This window comes from Dryas octopetala, chromosome 1 (genome assembly GCF_963921425.1).
Source record: "Dryas octopetala chromosome 1, drDryOcto1.1, whole genome shotgun sequence".
NCBI lineage: Eukaryota > Viridiplantae > Streptophyta > Magnoliopsida > Rosales > Rosaceae > Dryas > Dryas octopetala.
Window position 1 is genome coordinate 30,512,141 of NC_141366.1, and position 16,402 is coordinate 30,528,542.

The 16,402-nt window shown below is 34.0% G+C and overlaps 2 protein-coding genes across 2 annotated transcripts; one reads left to right on the plus strand and one right to left on the minus strand.

Annotated features, from left to right (window-relative positions):
• Window positions 1-292: 292 nt before the first annotated feature.
• Window positions 293-1,901, plus strand: LOC147299686 (hydroxyproline-rich glycoprotein family protein). Its single transcript, XM_086231740.1, has 4 exons — window positions 293-316; window positions 434-509; window positions 615-1,081; window positions 1,812-1,901. Exons 1-4 carry the CDS (start codon window positions 293-295, stop codon window positions 1,899-1,901), a joined length of 657 nt encoding a protein of 218 aa, XP_086087866.1.
• Window positions 1,902-5,384: 3,483 nt separating this feature from the next.
• LOC147299687 (uncharacterized) lies at window positions 5,385-6,468 on the minus strand. Its single transcript, XM_086229671.1, has one exon. The coding sequence runs from the start codon at window positions 6,386-6,388 to the stop codon at window positions 5,684-5,686; it is 705 nt and encodes a 234-aa protein (XP_086085797.1). The 5' UTR covers window positions 6,389-6,468; the 3' UTR covers window positions 5,385-5,683.
• Between the last annotated feature and the right edge of the window lie 9,934 nt (window positions 6,469-16,402).

Sequence of the window (16,402 nt, forward strand, 5' to 3'; positions counted from 1 at the left end):
TCCAATCAAAATGACAAGGAATATCAAAAAGAGAGATTGTAGGGATTGATTGGAAATGTATCAGCCAAAAATACTAGTGCAAATACAGAAATTTGAAATTCATATTAATTAAATTAGTAATTGCTTTGAAAAATATAATTTACAGTCCATCACATAGAAATAAGTCAAACCCCTGTGCAATACGTAGCACGCGGTTAAATGAGGAATTTATATATAAATCAAGCAATCAAGCTCCAGGAAAAACCCATTGACAAAGACATTTTATATATCAGAATTGAAGCTGCTTGATCTAATGGACTATTCCATTGCAAAAATGGTTAGACTACTATAATACTCTGTCTTTGTTTATTTTCAATCTTGGTTTTTTAATTTTAACTTTGGCATATTTATTTCGATCTTAGAATTTGATATTATTTCATTCAATTCTCTGCAGACTTGTGTTCTGAAAGCGAATATGAGATGTGCAACATGCCAGGGAAAGGTCCATGAAGTCTTGCAGAATATCCATGGTATGTTTCACTTTTTTGCCTTTAAAAAAAGAAAATAAAAAGGTTTTTCTTCGAGAACCCTTTATTCTTATTTTGATTAGGACTTCTTTATTTTTTCAAATTTAGGTGTTTATTCAATTAGCATAGATTCAGAGCAAAGAACAGTGAAAATCTCAGGGAAAGTGAATCCAAACACAATTCTAATGGTGCTTGAAGGGTCAGGGAGACATGCAGAGGTAAAAAGTGTTAGGTTTGATGGTCAGGTCATGGAGGAGGGCTACGATTATTATGGAGAAAGTGGATATACATATCCTCCATATCCTTCATATCCCCCATATCCATATCCAATGCCACCCTATCCCCCATATGCAATGCCACCTTATCCCTATCCACCTTTTGGAGAGTTTGAGTACCCATGGCATAATCCAAACCCTATCATTATGATGCCATTGTCGCCGCCACCGCCTCCGCCATTACCATGGTCATCAATGCCATCTCAACCTCAAGTACACTTACAATCCCAATCACAATCATTGCCACCACCGCCACAACCGCCGCCCGGTGATGGTGCGAAGAGGGCAATGATTTCAGAGGTAAGCTCGGATAAGAAGAAGTGTAAAGGTTGCATCATCATGTGACTGAAGTCTGAGGTGCTAGAATGATCGAGTGTAGCTAGGTTGGTTGAGGACTCATTGTTTATTCATTATCAAATTATTTTCCATGATTATAACATATATGTTGTACAGTTTCATTTTAAAGTTTGTTTGTTCCTTGAATTTTCATATTAAAAGGATTTACTTAGTTTTTTTTTTGGCCAGGAAAGGATTTACTTAGTTGATAATTCCAAATACTAATAAATAGTTAATTAACTGCTCTTAACATGCAGTGAGCAATGAACAGTGATAATTTACCAATGCTGACTCAATGGATTTAGGGCGCTTAGTTGTCTGTTGAAGATTGCTAAGAAAAACGTTGCTCTATCATATATAAGTATAAATGCATCCGTTACATGAAATTTTTACTCAAATGTAAAGGCCTATAACAATACTATCCGTGTGATTTAACTAAGAGTGCGTTAAGTAGAAGTTCAGAATGAGAAAAAAAGATCGATAAGCCCAAGTCCACTCGGCCCAAACTTAAGTTGCTTGACAAAAATTCTATCAAGCGCTCGGTTGTTCTTGCCGAGCACTCGGATGCAACCTGCATCTGCGACCTCAACACTGTATCTGAAACATGCATCTACAACAAAAAAAAAAACATGCATCTGCAACCTAAAATTTGTCATCTGCATATGCAACCTAAAATCTGTATAAGCAAATGCAGATAGAGGATGCATCTACATATGCTAAGCTCTGGCAAGAGTACGAGTGCCCAGTGTGCCGAGCCCTCGACATCCTGCCGAGCACTCGGTAGCTTGTTTCTGGCTTCCAAGCGCGCCCACGCGAAAAGATTAGGCTCCAGCTTAATTTTTTTATTTAGGTGGATTTCCAGTTATGAACCTTGAATTTTTTTGTCTTTAGGAGTAATTTATTATTTAACTAAACTCGAAGTCATCTGTTTCTAAACTCATAGCCCACGAATTGGCAGAATCCATGTGCCTCATATCCCATTTCAAGATGCCCTTAACAAGACTCACTCTTGGTTTCTTATCTCTTGCTCTCTTATCACACTTCGGTTTCAAATATAAGGCTACACATGAGGATGGTACTATATATTAGTATGAAATACATTGTTGGTTTATTCTCTATCAATCTAAGTTTTAGAGTTCAGTAATTGTATGTAAAATGATTGCAATGCTATGTTCTTCCGATCACGTTCTTGTTCTTCACGTACTTTTTACTTTTTGTTACACTTGTTCTTCACATTTTTCATTAAAATGCTTTCTTCATTAATTCGTGAAAATCAAGGTGCAAGACTACTTCGGGGATTCATTGGACACCTGTACTATATAACTTTAGTAAAAGGCCAAATCAATCCCTTTCATCAAATCGAAATTGTTATGTTTTCGAATATTTCCAAGCTTTTTAGAGTATCTGTTTTTATTTTGATCAAGACATTGATTGACACCTTTGTATGAAAGAGGATTCCTTACTTAGTTGACACTGTGCTTAATTATATTCAAAGTGAAAGTCATTTTAGATTTAAAGTTTTTCCTTTTCTTGTGGAATCAAGCCTAGAATATATGTCTTTCATCTCATGTCATCCGTACCACTCGTATGAAGACACGTGAGCATATTTAAGTTTTTTTTTTTTTTTTTGGCCTGGAAGCATATTTAAGTGTTTATGGTAAGTTTGGATGTAGTTTGAAACTACTAAGTAGTATTTAAGGTTTCCCAAATAATTTACATTTTTAGATTATGATGAATCTAGCTATATCATTAATTAAATTGACTCTTGATTGAATGTTTAGTCCAAATTTACAATTTGTACAGTTTCAGTATTATTGCTCATTTATATTAAAACTCGGGCCTTATCTTCGAATTGAGTTCAGATCAACGATTAAGCTTGCATTTTATGGGGTGGTAGTACTCCTACCTAGCCTAAATGTCGATGCCAGGCATTTTGTATACGATCCACCTGCATACTGGTTCTGACTTTCATTGGTGAAACATGATCACTTCCCTTGCTTTCTCTTGGCCTCATTCAGACAAGTCTGCATAATTATAAAACTAATTAATTCTCAACCATGCTGCAATTACAGTAAATGCAAATGAAACAGCAAAAGGTATTGAAAAATACAGTCAGAGGCCATACAATTATCCTACTAATTGATTTACCTTAGAAATATGCACGATTATATCACCATATATGTTCAAGAATAGAATGGAATTAAGAATTTGTTGCATACTAGCTATATTATACTAACACTATGCCACAGGGTTGAAATTAGCTCAACTCAATGTTTATCACAAGGGTTGAAATTGAATAATAGTGCAGCAGTTCTAAATTCCACTCAGATTTGATTATCAAAATAACAGAGCAGAACTTAAACCCCCCAAAGAACTCAAATAGTAGTGATTAAGAACTCCTAATAGTAATAGAGGGCTTTAATTTGATCATGCATGCATGCATGCCTAAAAATTATAATATTACTAGTTTCTTTCTCTCTCCAAATGGCATACATACACATTTTTGTGTCCTTCTGAGTTTCAGCGTGTTTTCTAAAGGAACAAAAAATGCATTAATTTTGTGAATTAAAAGTGTTAAGCAAGGCTCTTTTCAATTAAACAAGAGGTTACAAGACCTTAATTTACTTCTCTTCATTTCTGCAGCACACAAAAGAAAACAAAGGAAGCAAAAGAAAGTCATTGAAAGAGTGCATTGATATGTCAGGAAGAGACAAGAAGAAAAGATCATTACTACAATAAGACTACAGAGAATAAGAAAAACTAAATGGGCAACCAATTGTCAGTTAAAATTTTTCATTATCTGCTTCACATTGCAAGGACAGAAAAAAGGAACAAATCAGAACTCCAAGTTTTACAACCAACCTGAAAGAAAACTTAAGAAGATGAAAGACAGTTTGATTACCTCAATTAAAATCATTAAGGAAACAAGAATGCATGGTCTTATCAGGCTTTTAAAAGAAGAGTTTCATCAACTCCCTAATAGATAATGAAGATAATGAAATTTATCCTTCATAGCTACATCATTGTTTCCATCCTATCCCAAAGGCTAGGCTTGGCTTGGTTTGGTTGCTGGGAAGAGAAGAAAAAGTCTTATAAGTTTTTGGAATCTAAAGATTGCCTTTTTAAGTTTTTATTTTTTGGCCAGGATAGGATTGCCTTTAAATGTTCAGGATCTGAGAAAACTATCTCCTCAAAATTGTGTACCAAATTTTAAATGTCAGTGTTCTTTTACCTTTTCCAACTATTTTTCCAGCAACCAAATAGAGCCATAGAATTCTGTTCGGTTAATTATGCAAATTTGCAAGAAGATTATGTGATTTGCAAGAAGATTATGCAAATTTGCTAGAAGATTATGCAGAGACCTGGGGACTGAAGGCCATGGGAAGTAGGGATAGCGATTCAGACTGAGAGATAGACATGAGAACAAAGGCAAGAAGAAGAAGAAGAAGATGCAGCTTTTTAGGACTCAAATGGTGTAGGCAAACTTGGGACACACATCAAAGCTGGGAAAAGGGGAGAAAATAAAAAATGAAAGACTTTTAATGATGTATTACTTCCCTTGGTTGTCTATGTAGAAATAATTAAGACTATATAATATCATTTGGTAGATAAACTTTGATAACTGTAGTAGTACTCGTTAGACTTCCATGAATAATGAATGCAGAGAATTCAGACTCATTTAATTAATCATATGTTTCATGCAATTAATGTACACATTGTTACTGTTCTTATTATTGTGGTTTAACCATTTACACAGACAATAAATTGATAAGCATGCATCAAGCTAGCCTTGGGATGGGTATTGATGGATTGAATCTTCATACTTCTTTGACATTTTGTTATGAGCAGTGCTTGGGTACTCAAAAATGAGTACAAGTTTGTCCTCACAACCAATCACATGAACTCATAATGGGGTCCACCATGAGAGAGAATGTGGTGGGCCTCATCATGAACTCATGTGATTAATTGTAAGGACAAGTTTGGTATTCATTTCTGAGTACCCAAGCATTTTCGTTTTGTTATTAACCCTCAACTGTTTTTTCTTCATAAATTAGATGCTCAATGTTTTCTAAATGGCCAGTCATTTTTTAATTGAAAATAGGTTGGATGCTTACTTGTAATGAGTCATTCCTCTAACAAACCAATTACCAGTGCAGGTATTGATTTTTTTTTTTTGGTCTTCTTTACTCTTAATAACCAATTCCTCTTTATTACATGTTAATAGTACGGAGCCAAACATTATAGGTCGGTCGATGGTTTGATTTTTTTTAATTTGATAATTAATTACATATAAAAACTTCACTAAAAAGAGAAATATAATATTTCTCTGTAGGGGAATTCCACATCTATCTTGTTTAACTAGATAGATTCACTAAATAGGTTGAGAGCAATGGTAATTGAAGATAAAATTTCACTAGATAGGATATATATTTATATGTGCAACCGACTAAAATATGAAAATTAAGAAAAAAAAAAAAAGAAATGAGTATCTATTTCTTACAAACATAATATATTTTAAGATCAGACATCCTTCCCTGGAATGTAAGGTGATCAAAAGTTCAACACTTAAACCATGATTAGTTGCTGTTGTGCTTCAATCCTTATTTCTTCCTTCATTTTTCTAATAAATTCATCAAATTTCTTGTTTAATTCTTCAGTATTGGACACCCCATTTCCTTGTTCATCCTCTTCATCAGCAAGTATCCCATCTTCTGATGAAACTATAACCCCACTTCCTGGTTCTTGTTTTTGTTCTTTATATTCTTCATGAACTACCTTTTCTGCATCTTTGTCAACTTGTTTCATAAAAAAGTACCCTTTTTCTTCTGCTGCAGTAACATTCTCTGCTGGCCCCATACATCCCACCATAAGTTCCTTGTGCATTAACTCTGGCTCCTCAGTCTCTAACAATATTGGGGATTCAGATTGAGAACCACCTTCTATAATATTGATCTTGAAGGTTTCATGATCATTAATACAATAAGACTTGGACAGAGTTCTGATTAAGCCAGAGTATTTTGCAAGGACAACCAAGAGGAAATTGCATAAGAGGAATATGCAGTTTTTGTCAATGGTGTGTGTGAAAAGTTGGTATGGGAATTTGGAGAAGTAGAATAAGTTGAAGGAATGGAAGAAAGAGTGTGAAAAGCAGAAAGAAAACACAGAAACTGAAACCAAAAACTTGGTAACTTTCTTCAGGAGCTGATTGTCTGTGGAGGAGTAGTTGTTGTGAGTCAAGGTTTGTTGGTTTTGGTACTCAATTTGATCCATTTTCTCTATAGTTTCAATTGCTAAAGAGGCAGCTCTTTGGGAAAGGAAGATATATTGAAGGGTGTTCAAGGAGTCTTGGCAAGGTTGTATGCCATATCTGAAAGCCTTGGATTGAAGGGTTATATATAATCGAAAATATTCTTTGTTGAATCTGAATCGTTAATTAAGTTGATGGTTGATTGTTAACTTGATGTGTACGTAGTCTAAATTCATAGTAGCTAGGCCAACATAACATCTTTATGTCGACAAACTATCTGGCAAAACAAGTTTCATTTTCAGAATCAGAGTTTTTGTAGTGAGTCTAAGGCTCAAGATGTTGCCATTTGGAGAGTGTACGTGTTGGTAGTTAATTACTTGAGTATTTTGAATTTTGTAGCTAGCTAGCTAGCTGTCACCCACTGAGGCATTAAGTAAGAGTAATCTTCATGTTCACCAACTTGAGGTTGACTACTTTATGAATCATTGTTGAGAGGTGGCAATCACTTGGGAGTTGGGACCAACAAAGAGAATATTCAGATATATATTGATGAAGACTTTACTTTGTTCCATTACAGAATTATGAGATAATTGAGACTACTGATGCGGTAGGGACACAACTGTCAATCTACATATCTTCGCTACAAAGGAAGAGTGAAGACTGAAGACACAAGGCCAGAGGCTTTCATATTAATATGGGTGAAAATTCTGCTTAAATTAGCAGTTGTTGCAGCTTGGAAATTAATAAATAGAACTAATTAGTTTCCAATCCTTAATTTACACCCTTCTTTAATCCATGTCCTCATGTTCTGCTTTTCCTGCATTAATATATCTTCTCATAATGGAATCTTTGAATACTTGTAATTCAAGCATAATTATTTCCAGGGACACATTTTTCTACTCATGCATCATTAATTGTACAATTGCAAATGAGATTTGAAATGTGGTGAGATTTGAAATGTAGTCTTTTTCACAACCATACCTTAGTCTCTTTCACAACTATACCTCATGATAACCGCAATTTTTCATTTTGTTGGGGTATTGCCACTATAGTACAAAAAATTATTGTGTGTGATTCTAACACTAAATGACACGATGGTGTTACTAATCTGTACCAATTCAAACTAATTATAATACCAAACCAATTGGTAATTGGAACAAGCATATCTCACTTCAATTTTTATCGCTTCACATAGCTATTAGCTATGTCATAGCAAATTAAATAATAATTTATTTTCTCTCTCTCACAGGAAAACATGAATACTTTTTGGTGGAAATTGAAATTAAAGATAAAACTCTTTGCATGGAACCTTATTAGTTATGCAAAAGAAGATTTGCACATACAGCTTTCGTATAGATGGTTCTCGAAGATGATATATCCAATTATCCATAGTGCATATATAGCACGGCTCTAGTGATATTGACCATCTTCATTATCTTATTTGCCTTATTTGTTTTTTTTGGGTGGGCAGTACCCCAAAATTGTTTCTTTGCCTAACAACAAAACCTAAATACTTCTTTACTTTTCCATAAAAGCCTGTTTGTCAAAAAAGAGAAAAAGAGAATATTCTTTCTTACCCTTCACTAGAAATAGAAAAATCTAGTATTTCAGATCGATCAGGTTGTTATCTTACGAATAAAGGGAAGGCTGTGTGACGTTTTTGGGATTAATCTAAGAGATAATTAGGCTTAAGTATTTTAAAAAAATAATTTTTAGATGAAGATTGGAGGTGTTTTAAAATTTATAAGAAAATTATTTTAATTCATAATAATTTATAAAAAAATCTTTTTAATTTATAATAAAGTCCTTTTAATTTATAAAAAAAATCATTTTAGTTTATAATAAAGTCATTCCCTGATTTGAAGGATATTTCCCCCCTATTTGAAGGGTATTTCTCCTCCTAGAATGTAGAGTGGGCTTTGTAGAGGCTGCATGTTAGGTTTTAACATCGAGATTTTGGGCTCCGCCCAAAATCTTGGAGTTAAAATCTAGCTTCCGCCCAAAATCTCAGAGTTAAAACCCAACATGCAGCATTCAAAGAAGAAAAATAAAAAAACTTAATTAAAAACCCTAAATCACTACCAGTTTTAGTCTAAAAAAGACTTATAAAATGAACTGCACTCTAAGTCTTCCTTAATCTAATTGGTAATGGAGATGGAGAAATAGATTAGCATTATAATTGATTTAAGTGTTTGATTTTCTCCAATAAAAAAAAAAAAAGGAATGCTCTTTATTATCATTCCACTAAACGAATTTAAATTAATGCCAAATAATTAATTAAAACGTAATTATTATAGAAATATATATATATGAATTATTATTTGAAAAGTATTAAATTAAGGGTTTTTTTTTTTTTTTTTTTTTTTCTTCAGTTAATTAGAAGTAGGTCTAATTTTAGAGGGTCATTCATACTAAAACCGTTTAGGAATTTAGATTTGTACTTAAATCCAATTTTTTAGGCTAAGGTCTAAAAAATGGACTTTTTAAAAATTTTGACTCATATTATCTTATAAAATTAAGATAATTAAATGAATTAATTTTAAAAATTATGAAAGATAATATCCGTTTAAATTATACAAATATCAAAAAAATGCATTAACCCATAAAATATAAAAATAATCAAACAAGTAAAAAAAAAAAGTATATATATATATATACTTGATTAGGTGCGCACCAACGAACATGCGCATCTGATTCGAACGCTCGGTTCTGCCGCCGATTGCACGGCCATGCTGCTTCCTTCACCGAGTTTTAAGGGTAAATCCTCATCTTTTTACCTCATCCCCTCCTAGGGTATAGAATGGACTTGGTGGAGGCGTCCGCCCAAAATCTCAAAACTAAACCCTAACATAAACACCGATAAACCATCGATCGATTGATACATAAATTATTTTCTATTTTTTAGGATGATGCATTTTTATTAGATTAATATAATTTAAATTCCACAATTAATTTTAGGATAATATAATAATATAATAATATGTTAATATTAATATATTAAGATAATGTAAAACTAGGATAATATTATGATAATATTAGGATAATATTAAGATTTAAATATTATTAATTTTAGGATAATATTAGACATTTTTTAAATTAAAAACATCTGGACAATATTTTTGGACCTCAGTCAAAAATTAAAAAACATTAAGGTATTAGTCTAAGAGAAGAGCGAAAATTGGACCGGCCTGTAAATGGCTTTTTTTTTTTTTTTTTTTAAAGCCCATTTGAGAAATAGAGCTGATTAAAAAGGCTACACACTACAATAACTTTCTTACCCGGCCCACTTTTTAAAACACCAAAAGGAAGTGAAACAAAAGTCATTAAAAACAACGTAAATTACATTCATGCCATCGCATATAAACTTTTTTTAGTCTACCACTAAGCCTCACCAAAAAGCTCAAGGCCCGAAGCTCGCCCGGCCCATTGGGCCCAAAGCCCAATCAGGCACGAAGTTTGGGCCGGCTCAGCCCGACTCGAAAGTCCCTTGGGCTAGGCTTGGGCCATCCCCTTGAAGCCCACGACCTGCCCGAAGCCCGCCCCGCTTAGGTCTGCCCAGAGCCAGTTTACACATATATATATATCTTCAATAAAAAAAATATAGGATTTTGGCTATGTTCTGATTTGAACATGAGACCTCATAGAACAAGTTTCAACTGTCAACCAACTGAGCTGACTAGTTTATTTGTCTAGTTTCACTACAACAAATATGGCCAAAGGCCTCTATTTTTTGCACCCATAGATGAGAGGGTGCCTATTGACAAATGAGATGGTCACTAATACTTATTGTTAGTGATTACTATGTTTATGGTGGAGATAATAGTTGACTTAGAACCCACTAATTTGAAAGATAGTTGATTTTTTGGTAGCTCCATAAACATAGTAACCAAATTAGAAAATTAGTGGGATAATTTTTCTTTTCCCACCCCTAACCCAAACTAAATTTATAATGGTGGTTGTGCACAAGACCTCTTTTCTTTGAAACTAAAGTTGAAAAAGTGACAATTGACATTTTGGGTTTAGGGATGAATTTATAAAATATTTCATTAAAATTATTTTTCTATGAATTTATAAAAATTTTTGTTTTAAAAAGAAATGCTTTTATAATTAAATTGGTTTAAGGTTTTAATTTGACAAAATTAAATGTTTAGATTTTAAATGAGTTTTTGGTCTAATTGGATAGGGCTCGTGACTACGAGAGCGTAGACACGAAGAAGACGTGAAACAGAGCTATGACCATCAAGTTTCAGGTATCTTAAGTTAAAGGGCAATTTTGTAAATTCGTCAGATAGAGTTTTACTATAAAAACCTAACTTCAACATCTTTTTTTCTCATTGCCTTCAGAAGCAGCCGCACACCACCTGGTGTTTCTCTATCTTCTCTCTCCTCTGCCATGAGCCCTCTCCGGCCATCTCTTCGCCTTTCGGCAGCCAACGTCGGCGACATGGACCCCAATCAACTACTCTTCCTTCTCTCTCTATCCTTGCCTTTTGTTTACTTAACAACCCAATGAAAACATGGATTCAAACCGAACCTGATCCGGCTTTCTTCTCCGATGGGTCACTAATTCCGACGACCTCTTGCCGTTGAGTTGGTCCCGAAATCTTCCCATGGGTGAGTTGAGTTCAATGGTGTAAATACCCAGCCCATTCAGCCGCCGCACGTGGTGGTTCGAAACCCTAACAGTCGCGACCCTCCTCCGTCGTTTCTGGCGATATAGGCGGCGGATTCCAGCGATCTTCATCAGGTTTTCCTTCTCTCATCATGGCTCTTCCATTGGTGCACATGTATGACTCCGATTGTGGATGAATCAAAACCCCCAAATCAAACCCTAGAGTATCTACAACCACTTTTGGTCATTCCTTTGGTATCAATTCCATTTATTTTTCAAGTTCTTTGTATTCCGATTGTTCACCTTATTTATTATTATATTGTTAGTGTTAAATATTATCTTGTTAGTTGTATTCCTTTGGTATCACTAATATATCTAACTTCAGATTTTATTTAGTGTTAAATATTATCTTGTTGTTTGAGTCTATACCACAAGTTGAATATCATGATATGCTACTTGTTTTTTTGGTGATATCTGGAGCTTCCTTCATATTTTTCATTTTCTCCTTTATTGTTGCAGATTTATGGTAATGATCAAAAGGTATGTTTTCACTTTTATTAATTATAACTTCAATTACAACATGTTTATAACTCCAAAATATGGTTTTGCTTATGTTCAACTTTGACCAAACAAACACTACAAGAAAATATGGAATAGGCAACGGAACAATAGGCAAGGAATTAAAATTCGTTGCCTATTCTGGGAATAGGCAAGGAATAGTTGCACATAGGCAACGAATCTGAAATTGGTATTGAAAAACTCATCAGCAATGAATCCTTTGGAATAGGAAATGCTTATTTCGTTGCCAAATAGAGTAATTGGCAAGGAAAATACCAAATCGTAGCCTATTTTTACGCGGGTTGAAGTGCCAATCATTGCAACCATGATTTCCTTGCCTAATGTTTTTTCATTCGTTGCCCATTACTGTTATAGGCAAGGAAAAAAGAATTTGTTGCCTATTTACAAGAAAACTTGGAATGGCAATGGAACAATAGGCAACAATAGAAAAGTCCTTGCCTATTCTCCGAATAGGCAAGGAATGGTTGGTCATGGGCAACGATTGAACATTAGATATTGAACAATACATAGGCAACAACTTTAGAATAATAGGCAACGTATCGTTTGTTGCCCATTAATGTTATCGGCAAGGAAAAAACAAAATTTGTTGCCGATTTACAAGAATATAGGCTAAGAAAAAAGAATTTGTATTTCTATGTAGAAGCTCACATCTCGATCGTGTTTCCAATGATCTGAACTGTTCATTTTTTAGTTTCTCACTCAAAGATCATCCCTACAAAAAATAGGCCCAATCAGAGATGTAGAAGTTAGGTAATAGTGGTCGAACTTATGAACGATCGTGATTTTTCTAATGTAATCGAACGGGTAGATGAATTCTGATTTGGTCGATTTTTTTCAAATTTATCTCTGAATATAAACGTAGAAAATGAATGGCTCCGATTGTTGAAATCACGTTGTGGTCTTCACAATTATTGAAACGACAAGGTTTCAATGAAAAAGTTAAATAGCATAATACTCTTCGAGTGTATGTATATGTAGAAACTCACATCTCAATCGTGTTTCCAACGATCCGAACCGTTGATTTTTTAGTTTCTCACTCAAAGATCATCCCTTCAGAAAATTGGCTCAATCGGAGATGTAGAAGTTAGATAACGGTGATTGAATTTATGAACGATCTTGGTTTTTCTAATGATAATCAAACAGAAAGATGAATTTCGATTTTGCCGATTTTTAACAAGATTGATCTTTGAGTGTAAATGTAAAAAATGAAAGGCTCCGATCGTTGAAATCACGTTGTGGTCTTCACAATTATTGAAATGATAAGGTTTCAACGAAAAAGTTAATAGCATAATACTCTTTAAGTGTATTTATATATAGAAGCTCATATCTCGAACGTGTTTCCAATGATCCAAACCATTCATATTTTAGTTCCTCACTCAAAGATCATCCCTGAAAAAAATCGACCTAATTGGAGATGTAGAAGTTAGGTAACAGTGGTCGAACTTATGAACGATCATGGTTTTTCTAATGATAATCGAATGGGTAGGTGAATTCCGATTGAGCTGATTTTTTGCAGGGTTGATCTTTGAGTATGAACATAGAAAATGAACGACTCCGATCGTTGAAATTAGGTAACGGTGATAAAAAAAGTTGACATAATAAACTTTTTTAGAAATTAAAGAAGAATTTTATTTTTGTATTAATAACTTAAAAAAAAAAAACAGTTGTTTATTTTAATTTTTATTCTTTATTTTTTTGTAAGCCTGTATTTTTTTAGGAATTACCCGCCTGATCGAAAATTTTCAATTTCCCACCTTATGTTTCCTTCTCCCTCTCTAATCTCTTTTTCTAACTCTCTTCCTTTCCAAACCTACCTCTCTCTCTATCTAGTATATCAAAAACACTCAAAATCTCTAGAAAATCAAAGACACTCACACTCTCCCTCTCCCTCTCGTCCCTCTGGTTCTCTCAGCCCCGCCTTGCCTCGCAACTCCCCGCCTCAACCCAGCCCAGTCCCGCCCCGACCTGACCTGCCCTGCATATCCCGACCCCGACCCTCATCTCTCTCCCCCTCAGTTTCTCTCTCCTCTCTCCCCACCACCCCTGTCCCATCCCCCTTCCCCCCGCGTCCCCACTCTCCCTGCTCACCGAAACCCAACCCCCAGTCCCGACGACCCACCACGGTGGCAGAAGGGATGGGGCTGGGTTTGGTTTGGCTTGGATTTGGGTTTTGGCTGTTCGGATTTGGGTTTTGGTTTCTAATTACTAAGCTTTGGGGATCCAAAGGTTGTTTTGGGTTTTCTTCCTCTGAGGCTATTTTTCAGGTTGACTTCAAGCTCCATCCTCATTTTTCTGATTAGAAGTTCTTTTTTAATCTCTGAAGAAAAAAATTGATCTTGTAGTCTCTGTATAATTTGAAGGCTTGTGTCAATATGAGATTATTTCACTACTAATTTGTTGATATTACTTTTTAGAGTTTGATTGTTTGGTAATTATTATAGGTGTTCGGATTTTAGAGGAATCTAAGAATATGACACAGAAATCCTCCAATGGGGAGCACCAGACCACAACAAAGCCTCCTCCTATGCCATCCCCTCTGAGTTTTTCTAAATTTTTTCAAGTCCTTGTGCTAATTTATTTGTTTATTTATTCCTATATCTTTCTTTTGGGTTATTGTAATTTGTTTTTACTGTATATTTCTTCTAAAAAAATGAAAATTTATTTCAATGTACAGATATTATATCAAACAAGTCATTTTTTCTTGTCTTATTTTGTTTCTATTTAATTTCACGCATTGCCCATACAATTGGTTTGTACCATTAGATCTTCAAAATTCAACTCAGTTCCACCAAAAAATGTAGTGCAGGATAGGTATTGTATTAGACCATTGGTACTCTCTCTTTCTTGGTTCTTTGTTTTACCCCGAATGCTCAGACAGTCAAGTCAAGGAAGTATTGGCTATCCTTTTTGCGATCTAGCTCGTTTTGAACTTTGGTGGAATCTTTGTCATTACAGTTTTGATATAAATCATGCTACTGTACATTTCAAGGAGTATTTTTGTTTGGTATTAGATGGCTAATAAATATCATCATTCTGATGACATTGTGCTGTTTTTCATATAGTTGATTGTAATGCTCTTCATTGTTTACTTTCATTGTTGATTGTATATTAATTTTTTTTAAATTTACATTTGTGTTTGTATAAATATAAATTTTATAGCCTATATGTGCTAATTATAATGAATTATAACATTTGAAAACATTATCATAGTGATTGGCCCTTAAAGTTACTATTGCAGATTCCAAATGTTGAGAGAGCTCATTCCCCATAGTGATCAAAAGAGAGATAAAGCGTCATTTTTATTAGAGGTACATTCCAAATTGTTGACTAACTAGAGTTTCATTCTTATTATTTTTTTGGTTCCCAGGTTATCGAATACATTCAGTTTTTGGTATGAGGGTCCACACCAAGGATGGAACCATGATTAAACATTTTAATTGTGCTCTTTATTGTCCTTTCTCATACGGTTTCATTTGTATATTTTTTTACAATATTGTGCAGGAAAATATTAAAACTTACTTGAAAATGAATGTTCCTGACCCCTCCAACTAAGAGCTAGGTTTTTAAAATATAAACCTTTCCTTTTTTTTTTTTTTTTTTAATGTAGTTCTTAAACAGTTCTGGCTGAAGATGTCTTCACCAGCCGGTTGAAGTGAATGTGCTTGCTTGTTGATTTATGCAATTGAGTGTGGTTGTTGGTTTATGTAGTTTTGTACATCTTTTTGCCTTCCAGCATGTAACTTGTTTGATATATTGCTCTTTCTATATACTTATTATTATTATTATTTTTTATATTTCTTCTAGATTGATCTATTATAAAATTAAGTATGTTATGATTAAGTGAATTCAATGTTTCCATTCATGTTTGTTTTGGTTGAAATTGCAAGATGTGTTCAATCTACTTCCAAATCTCAATGTGGCTGAGTTAATCTAGGCATTTGCAGGTATACAAGTGAAGTTTGAGTTATATGTATGTTGAGTGGTGGTGTAAATGAATTCTCTGTGCAGTATTGATAGTAATTTTCTTGTATGTTTGCATTGGAGTAATGCAAAGAACAAACGAAGCGGTTACTCTCAAGCACAAATTGATGAGGTGCAGGTTGAATGGGGAGAGTTTGTGACCTTGACTTATCTATAGCCCTGTTGGGAGGTATTAGGTACTTAGGGTTTGCCATTTTGTTGATATTTAGATCAAGTTATGCTGTCATGCCATATTTTTGGTAAAGAAGGCAAGTGCTAGTACACGTGGTTCTTATTTTTGTAAATGTGGGCAGATTATTGAACAAGGGTGTAGATGTTCAGATTGTAGGTAAATTGCTGCCATGACAATAATTTGTAAGTCTAGGCAGCTAGGTTTTGGTACACATGCAATTGATTGTTATCTTGAACAAATATTGATTGCTTTAATGAATAGCTTTTGAATGAATGAATTTTTAGTTGAATGGACTTATATGATTGAATGTATTTATGATTGAAAATAAAAAAGAAAAAAGAAAAAAAAGTATATGGTATTTTTAATTGCAAAATACCAAAAAAAAAATGCAGGCTATATTTTTAATTGCAAAATACCATAAAAGCAACGCCATTTTCCTTGCGTATTGTAAGAAGAGGCAAGAAAATGGTTGTTGCTTAAGCAAAGGCAACAAGGATTTTTTTGCCTATTGTGAGAATAGGCAAGGAAAGGGTTGTTGCCTATGTAAAGGCAACGAGAATGTCCTTGCCCAAATTTCTTTTAGTGATATTAGGCAACAATAGAGTCGATGTCTATAAATAGAATAGGCAACGAGGCCATCATTGCTCAATCCTTCAAAAAATTATATTTTCGAGTCACAATAGACGATGATAA